The 16,397-nt window shown below is 41.3% G+C and overlaps 1 protein-coding gene across 1 annotated transcript in view; it reads right to left on the reverse strand.

The window, feature by feature from the left end:
• Positions 1-16,397, reverse strand: part of ZNF804B (zinc finger protein 804B) — a 358,107-nt gene that overhangs the window by 5,541 nt on the left and 336,169 nt on the right. Inside the window, exon 3 of the mRNA XM_026649347.2 lies at positions 2,178-2,308. Coding sequence (XP_026505132.1) covers positions 2,178-2,308 — 131 coding nt within the window. The remainder of the gene's footprint in view (positions 1-2,177; positions 2,309-16,397) is intronic.

Consider the following 16,397-nt stretch of genomic DNA (forward strand, 5'->3'; position numbering starts at 1 on the left):
TTTGGGGAGTGGGCGGAGTTGGGGCAGGGGCGTGGGCGGGGCCGGGGGCGGGGCCGGGGGCGGGGCCGGGGCCCCATGGAGTGTCCTCCATTTGGAGGCACAACATATGGTAACCCTACGTAGGGAGCTCAGCTTTTGTGAAACTTGCAATACATTTCAAAGCGCTAGTTGTGACTCTGGTGACAGCAGGACCTCTGTTTATGGCTACCCTTTCCCCAGATCAATTGAGAGCTGGCAATAGGACACCTAACATGGGGGCAGCAATGCAGCACTGTCCTACCGCTCTCTGCACCCATTATTCCAGCCACTGTGGATAGAAATAGCAACTACTACCTTTCTTTTCCCCCTATCAGGAGTTAGGGGTAGCAGGATCTTTCTAAAAGCCAATGTATTGGTTCCTTCCCAGCCCAATGTTGGCATTATCTCCCTATCTTATCAGTCTGTCTGGGGACAGCACACAATTTATCCCTCTGATGTAGAAGGGCATAAAGAGCCTTTTCACAGGGAAGTGTATTTCATTTAATTAAGTTGTATGAAAACCCAACTTTACCTGAAGACTATTCTACTGCAGTCATTCTTAGTAGAGCAGGTCAGGAATTTTTTCAACAAAATATTTTTTGATGGAAAATGCTCATTCATTGAAGCCTGATTTGGAGCAGGGTCTTGAAGCTGGTTCTCTCATATCCCACGTGAATGCCCTAACCACCAGACTATGGAGTCAATCTCTCTCACTCTACGTCTATGCATTGCGGGGAGGTGTCATTTCCAGCTTGAGGTGACATACACGCTCTAGCTTTGATTGAGCTAGCATGTTAAAAATAGAAGTGTCGCTGCAGTGGCTCAAGCAGTGGGAAGGGCAGGCTGCCTAGCGTACTATCCCGTCTGAGACACGAGGTACGTACTTGGGCAACTAGACCCCTCACCCCAGTGCTCATGCCACTGGAGCTACATTCTATTTTTAACACTCCAGTTTGATCAGAACTAGAGTGGGTGTGTCTCCTCAAACTGCAAATTACAGCTCCCGCTCAACATGTAGATGTACCCTAAAACTCTCCTGTTGGAGCTGCTCCGCTTTGTATAAATCATTGAATATTTATGGGCCAAAGAAAGAGAGAGAGACTGATGCCATAGCCTGGTTCAGAGCAGGGATCTGAAATCTGCATCTTCTATATCTCATGTGAGTGCCCTACCTACTGGAATATTGGTTACTGTGGGCTCTTGCACTCATGTTTTTTCACGAGGAATTTCAAAGGGTCTCATTTTTGTTCTCCATCAAACAGAAAACAGATTCTGAAACCTTGAAATTTTTCATGAAACAGAATTAATTTTTTCCAGTCAGCCCTAATGCAGAGTGCTAAGTGACAACTTCAACCTTTTACCCCCAAAAGATTGAATTGGCCTGAAATCATTGTATAGTACACCATGAATGTTATTATTTCCACTGTACTGAAAACTTGGTTTGTTTTTAACATAAGAATGACAGTTTAATTAACCCATTATGGTCACAGATTAACATCAGTTGAAGGTCTGGTAACAACCTACTCTGTTGAAGCATTTAGTGTATGTAAGTGTCATTAAACAAAAAAGAGATTTGTCAAAGATAAAGGTTTATTAGTATAAACATTGTACTGTACCTCTATTATTATCATCAGTTTAACTACAATACTGGGTAAATTTAACTGAGCTAATTACATCTGTTTTTCATTCACACAATGATACTGTCATTTACTCTAGAGAGAAACTACCTGAATAGCCTAAATCTACTAAAAGTAATGAAAGGATTTGCAGACTCAATACAGAGTCATTAAGGTCTGTTTAGCCTTTTCCTTTCACTCTCTACAAACTACTAAGAGTTATACTAGCCTATTCAGGTCAATTTTAATAAGATAAAATGCTGATCTTGTAAAATCATCTTCAAATCACTCAATTCAGAGGAGATTAGATTAACAGGCTACAGGGGAGAAAAACACAAAACCTTCAGATGCCAATTAATTAATTGAAGGACTTTCAATTTTATGGTTTTCAGAACAGGAACATTTGGAGTCCATGATAACTAAAAATGGGTTACAGTAGATGTGATCTCTGTACATTATAGAAAGCAGGAATAAAAGTTAGAGATTTCTTCTGGGAATGAGGAAAGAGAGTGTTAAAACGTAACATAAATTTTAAATACTTGCCATTCAGACTGCTTCCGTAATTCAGCAAGCTGGTGGAGCCGCTTGAGTGCTTTTTCCTGTTTCTTCTCATCTTTCCATGACTTTGAAGCCACATTTCGAGCAAATTCCCTTTGTTTTAAATCTTTCAGTCGCTGTGTGAAAGGAGTAAAAGGAAAGGATTAAATATGTACAGAGCAAATGCATTTCTTCTTACTACATTCCTGTGCTCCTGCTGAAGGCAATGTGCAACAGGAGATAATAAAAATGTGTTTAAAATAGTGTCTCAAGTGAAGATTCAAAATATTATTTTCATCTAATGTGACAAAATAACAAAACTATTTATGGCTGGTCTCATACAGGCTTACATTAGATGCAGATACACACACATGCACATCCACTTATGGATGGATGTACATTATATATGAACATTATGCACACACATGCAGAGTGAAATCCTAGCCCAGTTGAATTCAGTGGAAGTTTTGCCATTGCCTTCAAACAGATCAGGATTAAATCCATAATATGTATAAATCTACTTGTATAAACTCACGTGTGTTTGTATATAATATAATATATGGCATAGAGATATTTGTGCGGGGCTGTATACTCGTGTGAATAGGGGTGTGTGCATGCATGTGTAGTATTTAAAATCCCACTTGTAATTGAAGGGAGAAAAGGGGTGGCCAAACTATTTAATCAGGCATTTTAAATCTCTTATGAACAAATTCACATTTCTGTGTACCTGATATGCCTAGATTTCAGAGAATTAATGCTGAGCAATGTATAATGAAGCCATATTATATAGGTTCTTTGAATTCTTTAGTTCCCCAATGTTAATATTTTAATTACGAAGTTTTGCACAGGTGATACTGTAGGGGGAAAAAAGAAAGAAGCACTCAGCACAAGAAAATTGATGACTGCGTTCTTAGGGAATATGATGATTGTCTAGCTTAGAACTAATTAAAATCTTTAAGACTCATAGGCTGCAGTGCCCATTTACAAGTAGCTCTGATATGAAGCCAAGTAGCCCATCTAAATAATAGGTGATAAGGCTTTGACTGATGGGTTCTATTACTGTAGTTGCAGCGCACCATACACAGATTTTACTGGTTGCCAACAACTGTCAAGTTCAACTGGCAGTGGAGTATATCTGAACCAAAGGTTGGGGAGGACAGAGACTGCAAGACCACCTCCCGTCACTGATCGGAAAAAGATTCAAATACAAGTTACTTTCTCCCTGGCTGCCTCCAGGAAAACATAATGGCAAGTTTCACCCTGTTTTTAAATGCCCCAATTTTCCTTCCCCACCCAGACTTCTCCATGTGACATCACCCAGTTCTTCTACTTCCCACAACTCCTTCATTGTCTCCAGCAAGCCCCCTCTCTACCCTCAAATCCCCATGTGCCTCTGAACCTATATCACACTTTCACTCCCCTGTCTGTCTGTCTGTCTGTCTCTTAGCAGCAGGTAGAGCGCCAAGGGATACAGGCCTGAGCACTGCTGCTGAAAGCAGCCTCAGACTGTCTTCATCCTCCGCTCTGATGATTCCCCTCCTTCTTCTCTACAGCCCGCCAAAAGTTGGTGGATTACATGTTGTCGTCTGCCAAGGCTTAAAGTTGGGAGGAGGTATCCCTTGTCTCTCCTTATATTTATGCCCGAGGATCAGTTGGGTTAAGGAAGAAGTGGAATGCAGTAACTGTGTAGGGGTCACTTAATGACACTATAGGATTTGAGGAATGGAGATGGGGCTGTCACATCATGATGCTCTAATGACAAAAGTATAACTATGGAATTCATGGTAGCTGCTGACATCCCACTGCCAGGAGAGGTAACAGAGCTGGCTTACCAAGTAGTATCAGAAGCACTGGTCATGGAATCAGGGATAACTGTCTTCTAAACCCACTGTGCCAAATCCATCCTTGGAGGTCTTTAATTAAGTTATACCTAGAATGAATGTGGCTTTCATTCAAAAGCCCTAAGTGTTCTGTGGAAAGTACTCAGAGCTATATTTGAGGGCCACCACTAGGAGTTTCAGACTTAATATTGTAGCATCAGGGTAAGTGAATGGAGACTGCAACACCATATTGTCTAAAACAGAGTTTCTCAACCTTTTTGATACCAGGGACTGGCTTGATACCTTCCTAAACTGTGTCAGGGAAAGCTCAGAGACTGGTGCCAGTGCACGGACTGATCATTGAGAAACACTGGTCTAAAATATCCAACACACTTTAATGCTGTCACGGTCCTTGCACAGCAGTGTCTGCCTCCCCGTAGCTGGCAATATGTGGCACAACCCTCTAAAAGAACATTTTGGTTCAATCGTATTCCCCCTGCTTTCTCTAAACCACACTCAGTTAACCAAGCTATTGGGGAGGAGGAAGCCCATAACAATATTTATCCCTTTCATATGAAGGGCTAATCTAAAGTAAAAAGGTGCTGAATGCCAGGATCCCATCTACGGTTTGTAAAATAATAATTATTATGTATTGTTCAATGATAGATCATATATAAAACCTTTAAAAACAGTTAGCCCCTCTCCTTACAAAAAAATGGACAAAGGGAAAGCCAGGTGGCATTAGTCTTACTTGAAACCTGTCAGCAAAGTAACCATGTTAGTCTTTCCCAGGGCCGGCTCCAGGCACCAGCGCAGCAAGCAGGTGCTTGGGGTGGCCTATGGAAAGGGGCGGCACGTCCGGCTCTTCGGCGGGAATTCGGCGGCGGGTCCTTCAGTCCCTCTCGGAGGGAAGGACCTGCTGCCGAAGAATGAAGCGGTGGCAGTAGCTGCCGCCGAAGTGCTGCCGATCGCGGCTTTCCCCTCCCTTCCCCCCGCTTGGAGAGGCAAAAACGCTGGAGCCAGCCCTGGTCTTTCCCTTCAGAGCGTCAAGGCTAAAAACTGAGTATATGGCAATTAAATCTAGTTTTATAGCAAAAAATTTGTATTAGTAATAATCTGTCTGATATAGTTTCCCCTTTCCTGAGCAATAACAAATGCCTGAGCCTTGCAGCTCAATTTTCCACTGGAGGAGACATCAGTGACATAGAGTCTGGATATTGTTTTAATTACACATCTCTATGAGTTCTGGAATGGGGATGGTCACAAACAGCATGCAGGAAATCCTATTTTTCCTCAGAAAGCTCATCCAGCAGGCAGCAACTCTTCCTTAAGAATTTACACTAGTCCGAGACCCAGTAAGACTCTTATGTTTCTTACATGGTTCCCTCAACCCAGAACCTCTCCTGCCTAAAACTAACAACACATAACATGTCTTCTCAAGACTGAGCATTTGCTCACATGCTAAGAAAGATAGTTTGGAAGAATATATATAAAAGCTCTACCTGGAGACATCTAACATAAGGTGGGGAAAATATAGTAGCTCTCCTCCAACCTCCACCCACAAATCAAGCCCCACCAAATGTTTCAAAAAAACCCCCCATGGTTTATCCATGAGCAGCTAACATGTTCGGCGGCCAGCACATCCCTCAGCCTGCGCCACTTCCCGCAGCCCCCATTGGCCTCGAATAGCGAACCTCAGCCAGTGGGAGCTGCAATCGGCCAAACCTGTGGACGCTGGAGGTAAACAAACCATCCCGGCCTGCCAGCGGATTTCCCTGACGGGCCACGTGACAAAGGTTGCCGATCCCTGTGTTAGTTGATTAACACATTTTCTAACAGGATGTATTTTTTCAGTGGACGCCAGCCAGCCCTCACAGTAGGTTGTGCACATTCTCATAATATGATCTTTCCTTTCCTTTCTTACCTGCTTTGAACAGAAATGAATTAGTTAACAATGTTGATATTTAAATTATTGTAACTGGGCATATGAATAAACACCCCATAAAGAAAAATGGGGCAATTCACACCTTTCAGAGCTATCATTCCACCCTCTCTGCATTCTTGGACAGACGTCACTACAGTGGTCACGTTTGGGTCCAGATTTTTAAAGGCATTTGGGCATTGCTCTACTCAGCATTGCAAGGCCTAAGTGCTCTAGATAACTAAATACCTTTTTCAGAAGTGACATCAGGGACTTAGGAGCCTAAGTTCAATTGACTTTCGAGGACGTGTCTGTCTCTATGGGGTGTCAAGTTTAGTAGAACTTGAAGGTGCTCAGTTGAACTGCCTGGAAAATGGTATTTCCTTCCCACAGAAAATTTGGATTCTTTGGATAAACATTTCATTCCAAATTGGGAAGAACTAGCAAAAAACTGATTTTTTTTCACTGGAAGGAACATTCTAAAAAATTCCCTTTTGGGTGAACCAAAATGGAAATTGTCAGCTTACTTCCAGCTGCAATGAATCCCCAGGCAGCTGCCTCCCTGTGCTGTTCAATTCTCAAGGGTTCTGGCTTCCTGGGCAGTTGGGCAGCCCTGAGAGGCAGCTGCCACAGGAGTTGGGGCATCGGGGGTGCCAGGTGTCCATTAAAAGTTTTGACAGAATCGACACGTTCACACGGAACATTTCTATTCTGTGGGATCAGAATCTTCCATTGGAAAAGCGTTCCCCTGGAAATTGTTTGACCAGTTCTAGTGCTCAGTACTTCAGAGGACTGGATATTGAAATTGCACATCTGCTAATCCCTATTTAAAATAATGAATCAAGCTTTCAATTTCTTGAAAACTAACCATGTACTTTTCACCCACTTTCTTAAATTTCCCCTTTCCCCGATGCTTGTTCCCCATTTCCCACCGCAGTTTGGCACAGGTATCCTGTGGTGCCCTTCTCTTCTGAACACTTCTCACTCTCTGCAATTTACAGTAATACAGATTAATGTGTAAAACAAGTTATTTTTAACCCAAGAAAGCAACTTCCATTTTAACAATATTTTACAGACCAAACTGTTAAATTGGATTAGAAAAAAATGAAAACCACATTTTTCTGATATCTCTCCAAACTTAACAAGAACATAAAGTTATTCAAACAATGAAGATCTCATTCTCCACAGAACAATGCAAGTAGCCCTTATTCTTATTAACCTGTTCTACTTGAAGACAGGGCAAAGAAACACATTTGAAAAATGTCCTTTGGTGACTCTTGCTGAATTTTAGCTGTCACCATGAGCTGCTCAGTGGCACACATACAGTATTCATGAGGAGAAACAGAAACAGTTTCTACCTGTCAAGGAAACAAAGAACAATGTGAAAGCTAGTACTGTGGAAGCAGGTACTGAAGAGTGGTGCCATTTCACTTCTTTGACAGTCAGGATTATAATCAACAAAGCAAATGGACCAGCACTAAGAATAGAACACCTAACTGTATTTTTGCTCTCTAATGGCATACAGTAAGTGTCAATGAAATAGGAAAAAGAACACAAAGAATATAGCTACAATAGACAGGTAGTTGAGAACTCATCCATGAGAGATTAAATCCAAAACTTAGAAGCACGTACCAGGTTGACAGAGAGAGTCTTTCTCAACTCATCAAAACAAAAACTTGCAGTGGCACAGCACAGTCATTATATGGTCATCTCAATTAAATGTGTGGACTATATTTGTAAAACAATGGGCCTGCATATTTCAATTGCTCCTGTAACCTACTGATGCTAATGACACATACAACCATACTGACATGCACTTGAATGCATGGTGGTGCTGAACAACATAAAAATCATTGTGTACCTAAGTGAGAGCATAGAACCAAACAGGCGAACCTGGCAATTAATACCTATTTAAATGTACAGTTGCATTTTTCATGTAATTAGGTGCTTAACTGTGCATCTACATTTAGATATGTGTAATAAATTATGATTCATTTAATAGCTCTAGTGCTTTCTCTTATACCTCCTACAAGTAGCATTACCAAGAAACTATAGATTTTTAAAAAAATCTGTGTATCATTTTTTTCTAATTTAAAATTTTCCTTTGTGTTGAACGTTTACAACATTGAAAAGATGGTTGCCATAATGAAAGTTACTCTTGTTATATAAGCATGGAATATTAAAACAAAAGGAAAAATATTCACTATTATGGAAAAATATGAATGATAACACATCTTAGTTATGTTGGAGCCTATATCTAATACTCTTACTCTTAGAAGCTGATGTGTACTGATTCTCCTCTTACTGTGTGTAATAGCTGGTGAATAGCTCCATTTATGTCAGTGGAGTTACACAGGTGTATGTGAATGAAGAATCAGACCCATAGACTCACATTCAAATTATATCTCACAGTCCAAGTAAAAACAAAAAGTCTCCCAAGCCGGTCTTGAGGACCTTTTTATTCTGTAAGACACGGGCACAGTGCAATGATCTTGCCTTAAACTTACATGGACCTGATTGTATAAAACTTTAACTGGAATTTTACCATTCTTATGTGAAGTGCATCAAGCCAGACAGTGCAAAGCTCTGGCTAGATGTATGTGCGTCAGTGCCTCTCTGTCCAGCCTGCACAAGTGTTTGTGATCGTTGCTCTCTAGCGAATCATCTGAAGAAAAGATAGAAGTCCTAATGTTGCTAACAGCTAGTGCTAGTTCTCCTTTAGCTACAGTAAGAGGGGCCTGTCTCGTAGGAGTTAAAGTCCTGAGTTTTATTCCTCATACTGCAGATGAGTGGTTTAACTGCTGTCTGTACTTTTGCAGCCCTATATTGATTACAGCAGTGCCACAAAGAAGTAAAATGTATGATTTTATGTTTTTGGCATGTGTCATGGAAAAAAATGAGGAGAGAGAGAGAGAGAGAGAGAGAGATCTTTTACCCTGTTCATATAGTATACAGAAGAAGGGCTAGTTTTTCAAAGTACATTTTCAGAATCAGCGTTTCAAGGGTATAAATATGACAAATGATAATAGCTGTGAAAAATGAAAGGCTGTATTAAACTCCTGCAAGGATATCCTGCATCACAAGGTGCAGGGAAGATCTGATCTCCTGATCCCTACCCCTCTCCCTGCCCCTGAGGGTGGATGTCTGGCCTTCAGTGCTCACTCTCTCTGGAGGTTCAGGGACTAAGGAAGCACAATGCTGGGGAGGAAGCTGACTATCTCTTTGACTACACTGCTAGGGATGACCTTTGGATCATGTTCCAAACAGGTTTGATTGAGCCCCTGCATACAACTGTCCTGGAGATGTCAGGCCAAATCAATCCAGAAGTGGCATAAATGGTGATGTAAGTTATTCAATGAGGACTAAATTCAGTTCCCCATTTACACTGATGTAAATCTGAGGTAACTCTATTGACATTGGAATTACGGTGATGCAAAGAGGAGGTAAAACAGCAGATTTGGTTCCACTTTCCATACCCACTTAATGCTAAATGGCAAATTAGTGCAAGTTATAAATAAATGGAGATATCCTATCTCCTAGAACAGGAAGGAACCTTGAAAGGTCATCGAGTCCAGCCCCCGCCTTCACTAGCAGGACCAAGTACTGATTTTGCCCCAGATTCCTAAGGAGCTCCTTCAAGGATTGAACTCACAACCTAGAGTTTAGGAGGCTAATGCTCAAACCACTGAGCTATCCCTCCTCCTAATTACTTTGTGACTTACATTTAGTTTTTTTATCAGTTTACTCCCAATCTATACTAGTAATAATCGTCATTTTATAATCCGCTGCTAGCCCAGAAATAAACATGGGAAGTGCTCCCACTTTACTCAGCAGTTGGCCGAATTTGGCCTGTCACGTACAATGAGATTATCATGTTTGAAAATGAATCTGCAAATTCGTGGGTTTTATATACAAAGCCATATATGTTTTTACTTTTTAGCATACTGATTACTTCGCTCAAAAGCTGGGTCAGTGTCTTCTAAACAAGGTCATAATGCATGGGTTAAAAACTGAAATTAAAAAGACAACATGCTTTTCAATAATTTTACTCCTTTAAATGGCCCTAAACTATAAGAAGAATATATTGGAGCCAATAACATTATTTGCAAATTAACTTCAAACTACAAACCATCAAATGAATATGATAAAGTTATTACAGAACATAATTAGGCTCTGTGTCTGAAGCTTACAGTATTAGCGTCTAAGCAGTGGGAGGGGCGGGGAGGGAGAAACAGCAATGAGGGAATTTGCTTTCACCATGGCAACTGACATTCTAAAAATAAAATTGAAAGGCTATTACATAAAGGAATTAACCATGAGAAATGTAACTTAAAAATCAATGCATAATTTTTCATTTGTTTTAATTATAACAAAGTACTACCACAGATTACTTTAAATGTGTGGTAGTGACATATGTGTGGTAGATTGTAGTACAGTCAACCTTAGCAGATAGGCAATTGTTACGTGGAAAGTTTAAAAGAAAGCAGGAGGGATAGCTCAGTGGTTTGGGCATTGGCCTGCTAAACCTAGATTGTGAGCGCAATCGTTGAGGGGGCCATTTAGGGAACTGGGGTAAAAATCTGTCTGGAGATTGGCCTTGCTTTGAGCAGGGGGTTGGACTTGAGGTCCCTTCCAACCCTGATATTCTTTGAAAATCTTTGTCAAAAGATCAGAGGGGTAGCTGTGTTAGTCTGGATCTGTAAAAAGCAACAAAGAGTTGCACTGTGGCACTTTATAGACTAACAGAAGTATTGAAGCATAAGCTTTTGTGGGTGAATACCCACTTCATCAGATGCATGTCAAAAGAGGCATCCACAATGAAAAAGGAGGCCAGGGAGATTTTTTTTTTTTTTTTGGAGAAATCACTTGATACACTTGTCCTTCAAAGAACTGTGTAACTTGTTTTCCCAGGCAACTACAGTCCTATAAGCATAGGCAGTAGGAGGCTGGGTCCAGAGGGGGCTCATCCCTGACCCCCACCATATCTATCTCTGCCTTGTCATTTTCTGAGCCATCCTTCCACATGCACCTTCCCAGCTCAGCAGGTGAAAGCCCCATGTCCAGCAGTGCCAGGAAGGGAGCAGGATGGGGCATTGGTGCGGGGAGGGTGCCATCTTTGTGCCAGATTCCCCACAGATGGCGCTAGATACCTCAGTCATGGGAGTGGGTGCTGGCTCCTGAGCGACGCTTCCTGGGAAGGTTGAATTTTGAAAAGTGGCAGCTGTGGCAGATCCACCAGGCAGGGAGGATCAGTAGCCATGTATGGAGTGGAATACGGGAAGGGGAGCTATTGTGTCCAGGGAGTCCCAGCAGGTGAATGGAAGACACCTTTCTGAGGTGAGATCTCAGGGGGTTCCACCAAGGAGGAGACGGGGCTGGCACAGAGCAGATAATAAAGTCCCCACACTGGCAATCAAGATGAGAGTCTCTTGGGTGGGGCCAAATCTTGGGGGAAGAGTAGAGATCCTGAGAGGATGGGGGAGAAGGGAAGACCCGGGGAAAGGGACGCATACTGATGCCTGGCCCCATGGGATAGGAGCTGCCACTACAGGGTGAGTGCAGAGGGAAGTCCTCCACAGAATAGTTTCAACAGCTGCCTATGCCTATAAGTAGTAGCTGCCATGATGTAGGCTTTCACTGCAGCAGTTGATGCATTAAAACTTCGCTGAAGTGAGAGTTTTGTCTGTGTCTGGCTTGTGGAGAAGAAGTCCCTTATTGGCAAGATTAAAGGGGTGATTCATCCCATCATTGGTATCGTCCTCTGATTCCTGCTGTCTTTGAAAGCTGCAGCTAAGTAGAACCACTCAGTCCTGCCCCCTCAAGCTGTGAAAAACATTTTGGCGGTAAAGAATAGTCTCTTCCAGTGTCTCTGAGCCAGATTCTGTTGTAGACTAACAGGCTGGATTTGTCCCTTGAGAGGGATTCAGCCAGTTCTTCCTCCCTGAAGAATGGGGTCTCTCTTATTTTTGGTTATTGCTTCCCTACATCCAACATTTGAGCCCCCGGCAGAGAGAAACAAGATTGGGGAGAGTTGAACAAGAAAATAGCTAGGAGGAGTAAGGTCAAGTTAACCACATCCCACAGGAAAAATAAAAATGGCCTTTCACCACTTCAGCTAATTACAGACACAAGAAGTGGTAATATCCACTTTCTGCTGCATCTTACAGTTAACAAGGATGAAAATGCCAGGTCCAATCTAGTGAATGGAATGTTTTGGGTTTCTTGTCTAGGAGAGGCTACTGGTTCAGAAGAGATTGCAAGCATTGCAGGTTTGTTAGAAGAATTAAATATGAAATTAATTAATTCATTCACTGCCTACCACCAGCAAGGAATTTGGGGTTGTGGTGCTTTTCAAGAAGAGTCATTTGGCAGGAAGATTGACAACAGGGTAAACTGGACAATTCAGCAGCCAAAAGTGTGTTGGTTTGAACTGATAAGCTTGAGAGGTTGTTTTAACATTTAACATTGTAGGCCAAATCTTGGGCCCCCATGCAGCATTTAAGTAAACAGCATTGGGGGTTAAAGAGCCCACTTTGCAGCCACTCTCCATCTGCTGGAGGCTTTTGTTATTTCTAGTAGCGGTTGAAACATTGCCAAACACATAGGTAATATAACCCTCCTTACTCCTACTTGATATTTCCTTGTTTATTCATCCAAGGATTGCATTAGCCCATTAGGCCACAGCATTGCACTGGGAGGGAACTCATGTTCAGCAGATTATCCACCTTGAGCCCCAACTCCCTTTCAGAGTCAACTGTAAGTATGGCCTACATTCTTTGTTCCTTGATGTATAACTTTATGTTTGGCTGTATTAAAATACATATTGTTTGCTTGTGCCCAGCTTACCAAGTGATCCAGATCTATCGGTATTAGTGACCTGTCCTCTGTATTATTTACCACTCCCTAATATTTGTGTAATCTGTAAACTTTATCAGTAATGATTTTACATTTTCTTTAAGGACATTATTAAAAATATTAATTAGGATAATGTCAAGAACCAACTCCTGCAGGACTCCACTAGAAATACACCCACTTGATTATTCCCCATTTACAATTACATTTTGAGACCTATCCATCAGCCATTTTTAATCAATTTAATGTGTGTCATGTTGATTTTGTATTGTTCTAGATTCTTAATATAAATGTAATGTGGTAAGTCTTACAGAAGTCTCAGTATATTTCACCAACACTGTCATCTTATCAACAAAACATATAGCCTTTACCCTCCTTTAATTCTTTATCAATTCAGTCCATATCAGCCATTCCATTATTTTGCCCAGTATTGATGTCAGGCTAACAAGTCAATAATTAACCAGGTCGTCCTGTTTATACTTTTAACATATTGGCATGTTAACTTTTTTCCAGTCCTCTGGAAACTCTCCAGTGTTCTAAAACTTATTGAAAACCAACAATAACAGCCTGAGAAGTTCTTGGCCAGCTCTTTTAAAACTCTTGAATGCAAGTTCTCTGGACCTGCTGATTTTAAAAATGTTTCGCTTTAGTAGTTGCTATTTAACATCTTCCTTAATTACTGGTGAAATGGAAAGTATTTCATCATTATATGATATGGCTACCTCATCTGGCTTTCCCCAAATACAGAACATGAATATTTATTGAACACGTTTGCCTTTTCTGTATTATTATTGCCATTTCTGCCATTTCCATCTAGTAATGGACCAGTACCATTGGTAGGCTTCCTTTTGTTCTTTAATATGCCTAAAAACTTCTTATAATCCTTAACTCTGCTGGCCATAGAGTTTGATTTGTGTCCTTTTGCTTCCCTTATCAATTTTTGTCATAGCTCCTGATTTATATTCATTACTGTCAACTTCCCCTTTGTTTGTTTTATACATATATAATTTTTATAGCTACTTTCACTTCATAAGCCACGTCGGTATTTTTTTAACCAGTGTGGCCTTTCTTGATTGTAGTTTTTTAGGGCATCTAATAAAATATTCTTAAACAGTTCCAAATTATCATTCACATTTTTTGTTAAAATTCTGTCTTTCAAGTGATTTTGCTCATAATTCTTTTCAGCTTTGTGAAATTGGCCCTTTTAAAATACCAAGTAAATAGCTGTTTGGAGTTTATTCTGTTTATACATAACAAACGTAATCAAGTCATGATCTGTTGTGCTACCATTGTGTTTAGGTACATCACTGCCGTAATAATAATGTAAATTTTAAAAATCAGCTTCTAAGAGTTCAGTAACTCTGAATGAGTTCTGACTCATTTATCTACAGCTCTTTTCTACCATCTGATCTAATGAATGTACTCTGCTTGACACCGGGGGAGGTACAGATGGGGCAGCAAGTTTAGTGTGATAATCTGTTAATTTTAATCTTGATATGTACATAATTCGGGTAACAATTTACATTCCAATCTTTGGCTTGATTTCAGAAAAAGATGAACAGATGTCCCAATCTTGCAAGGAAAATACAATAATGACGTATTCTTCCAATGTCTTGATTTGACCTTTTGACCAACTTTCCGAGCATTCTTCTCAGTGCATTGCACTGATTAAAAAAAATGCTGGTTTCATTTATGGATTAATTTTTCAAAAACTTCATTCAGCTCCCATTCTCCCACTTCATGCTGTGGAACTAGCGTGGGTCTCTGGGAGGGAACGTCTCTCTCTGTGGCAGAATGCTTCCCGGTCTTCCCCCAACAGTGTGTCTCTGCACAACTTCATCATCAAACGAGTGGTGCCTTAAAGGCACATCTAGCCCTTAACATACACACAAATATCTTTAATATTACAAGAGAGAACTGTTTAGTGGCTCTGCAATATGTTTTGCCTCTTCTTAAATTCTTTGCCTTTCACTTGACATAAACACCCTATTAGACAAGTTTTATTCTATTATTTTGTTAATAAGCAACATGGGGTTTTTTGGTAACATTTAAAATTGATCTTTTGTTATACAGTGGCATGATATTTTTGAAGTCTCTGTAACTTGCTTCTTAGCCCTGAATTTGAATCCTTTATCATTAAAAGGAAAGATTGTGAGTTTATATACTCAGAGCCACAATCCCTTTAAAATATGCACCAGCACAGATTCAACACGGTGACAGTGACTTTATAGCCTTTTGACTAGGTGAGCCAGAATGATATAAGTTATTCTTAGATAAGGAGAAACAGGGCAACTGAACCCTATTCATCTTACCATTGTATTTTCTGAAACAATATGTCATTGCTACTCTGTGTATTATTGGTTTAAATCTTTATAATAACCTTGTGCAGCTCTGTGAACTCTGGAAGTGATGAAGTATTGCATGAAAAATACTCTTGGTTTCTTAGAAGATTTTGCTAAAATAATTCTTGTGTTTCACTTGGCTAAGAGGCCAATGTAGATATACTGTAATGAGACTTGCTATTTTGCATACCTGTTCTGAGGCATGGTTGATGTTTGTTATCAGTTTCCAGGACAATTTGTTTTACCTTTAATTGGAAGACAAAGTATTCTCAGTGTGCACATACAGTATCAGATTCTGATTAGTTAAACTTAAATGGTGTTACTCCTGATTTATCTTCAGAGTGGTGGAAATCAGAATCTGGCCCACGCCGCCTATTGATCTGGGGAAGCTGAATGTCTGACATAACTCGTGCTCAAATAGTATGAGTGAAAGTAACTGCAAAGCCAGAAAAGAAAAGAGGATCACAGGGCCTGCTGAGAGAACTGAGTTTTGCTCAGAGGCAGGGGTGAAGGTACGCCGGTATGGGACGGTATGGTGTACCGGTAAGAAGCTGGTACCGGCCCGTATGCAGCCAATGTTAAAGCACTGCCGTGGCAAAGGCCCCTCCTTAAAGCACTGCTGGGGCTTTAACTTCACTGCTCCTTTTGCCCCCTGTCTGTGGCCCTGCCAGTAGGGACCTTACCGACAGGGGAGGGCAAAAGGGGCAGCTGCCCCAGGGCCGGTGATTTAAAAGGGCCCACAGCAGCGGCCGGAGCCCCGGGCCTTTTAAAATCGCTGCTGGAGCCCTGGGCCTTTTTAAATCGCCGCCGGAGCCCCAGGCGGTGCGGGCCAGGCAGCGCGGATGGGCTGGCTGGGGGAGGCTGATCCTCAGCCCCACCCCTTCTGCCCAGAGGCCCATACTGGTAAGTGTTTAATATTACTTTCACCCCTGTTCAGAGGCAAGAGCAATCTGAGACTTAGGCTATATCTACATTACAGAGTTAAGTTGACTTAAGTTACATCGACAATCATAAACCACTATAATTACATCACTTCTGCACGTTCACACAATGCTCCTTGTGTCGGCGGAGCACATCCCCAGTTAGTGCTCTAGTACTGACAGAGAGAGCAGTGCACTGTGGGTAGCTATCCCACTGTGCAAATCACCACCTTTTCCCACTAGGAGTTCTGGGAATGGATTGCAGTGCATCATTGGGGTGGGATCACTGCGCCAGGATGCATTTTTCTCCAGTCCATAATTCCAAGGGCTTCTGACTGTGTTTTGCACCATTTTTCAACTGCCCCTGTAAA

Source organism: Terrapene carolina, unplaced genomic scaffold, assembly GCF_002925995.2.
Source record: "Terrapene carolina triunguis isolate 2854851 unplaced genomic scaffold, T_m_triunguis-2.0 Scaffold84, whole genome shotgun sequence".
In the NCBI taxonomy this organism is placed as follows: domain Eukaryota; kingdom Metazoa; phylum Chordata; order Testudines; family Emydidae; genus Terrapene; species Terrapene triunguis.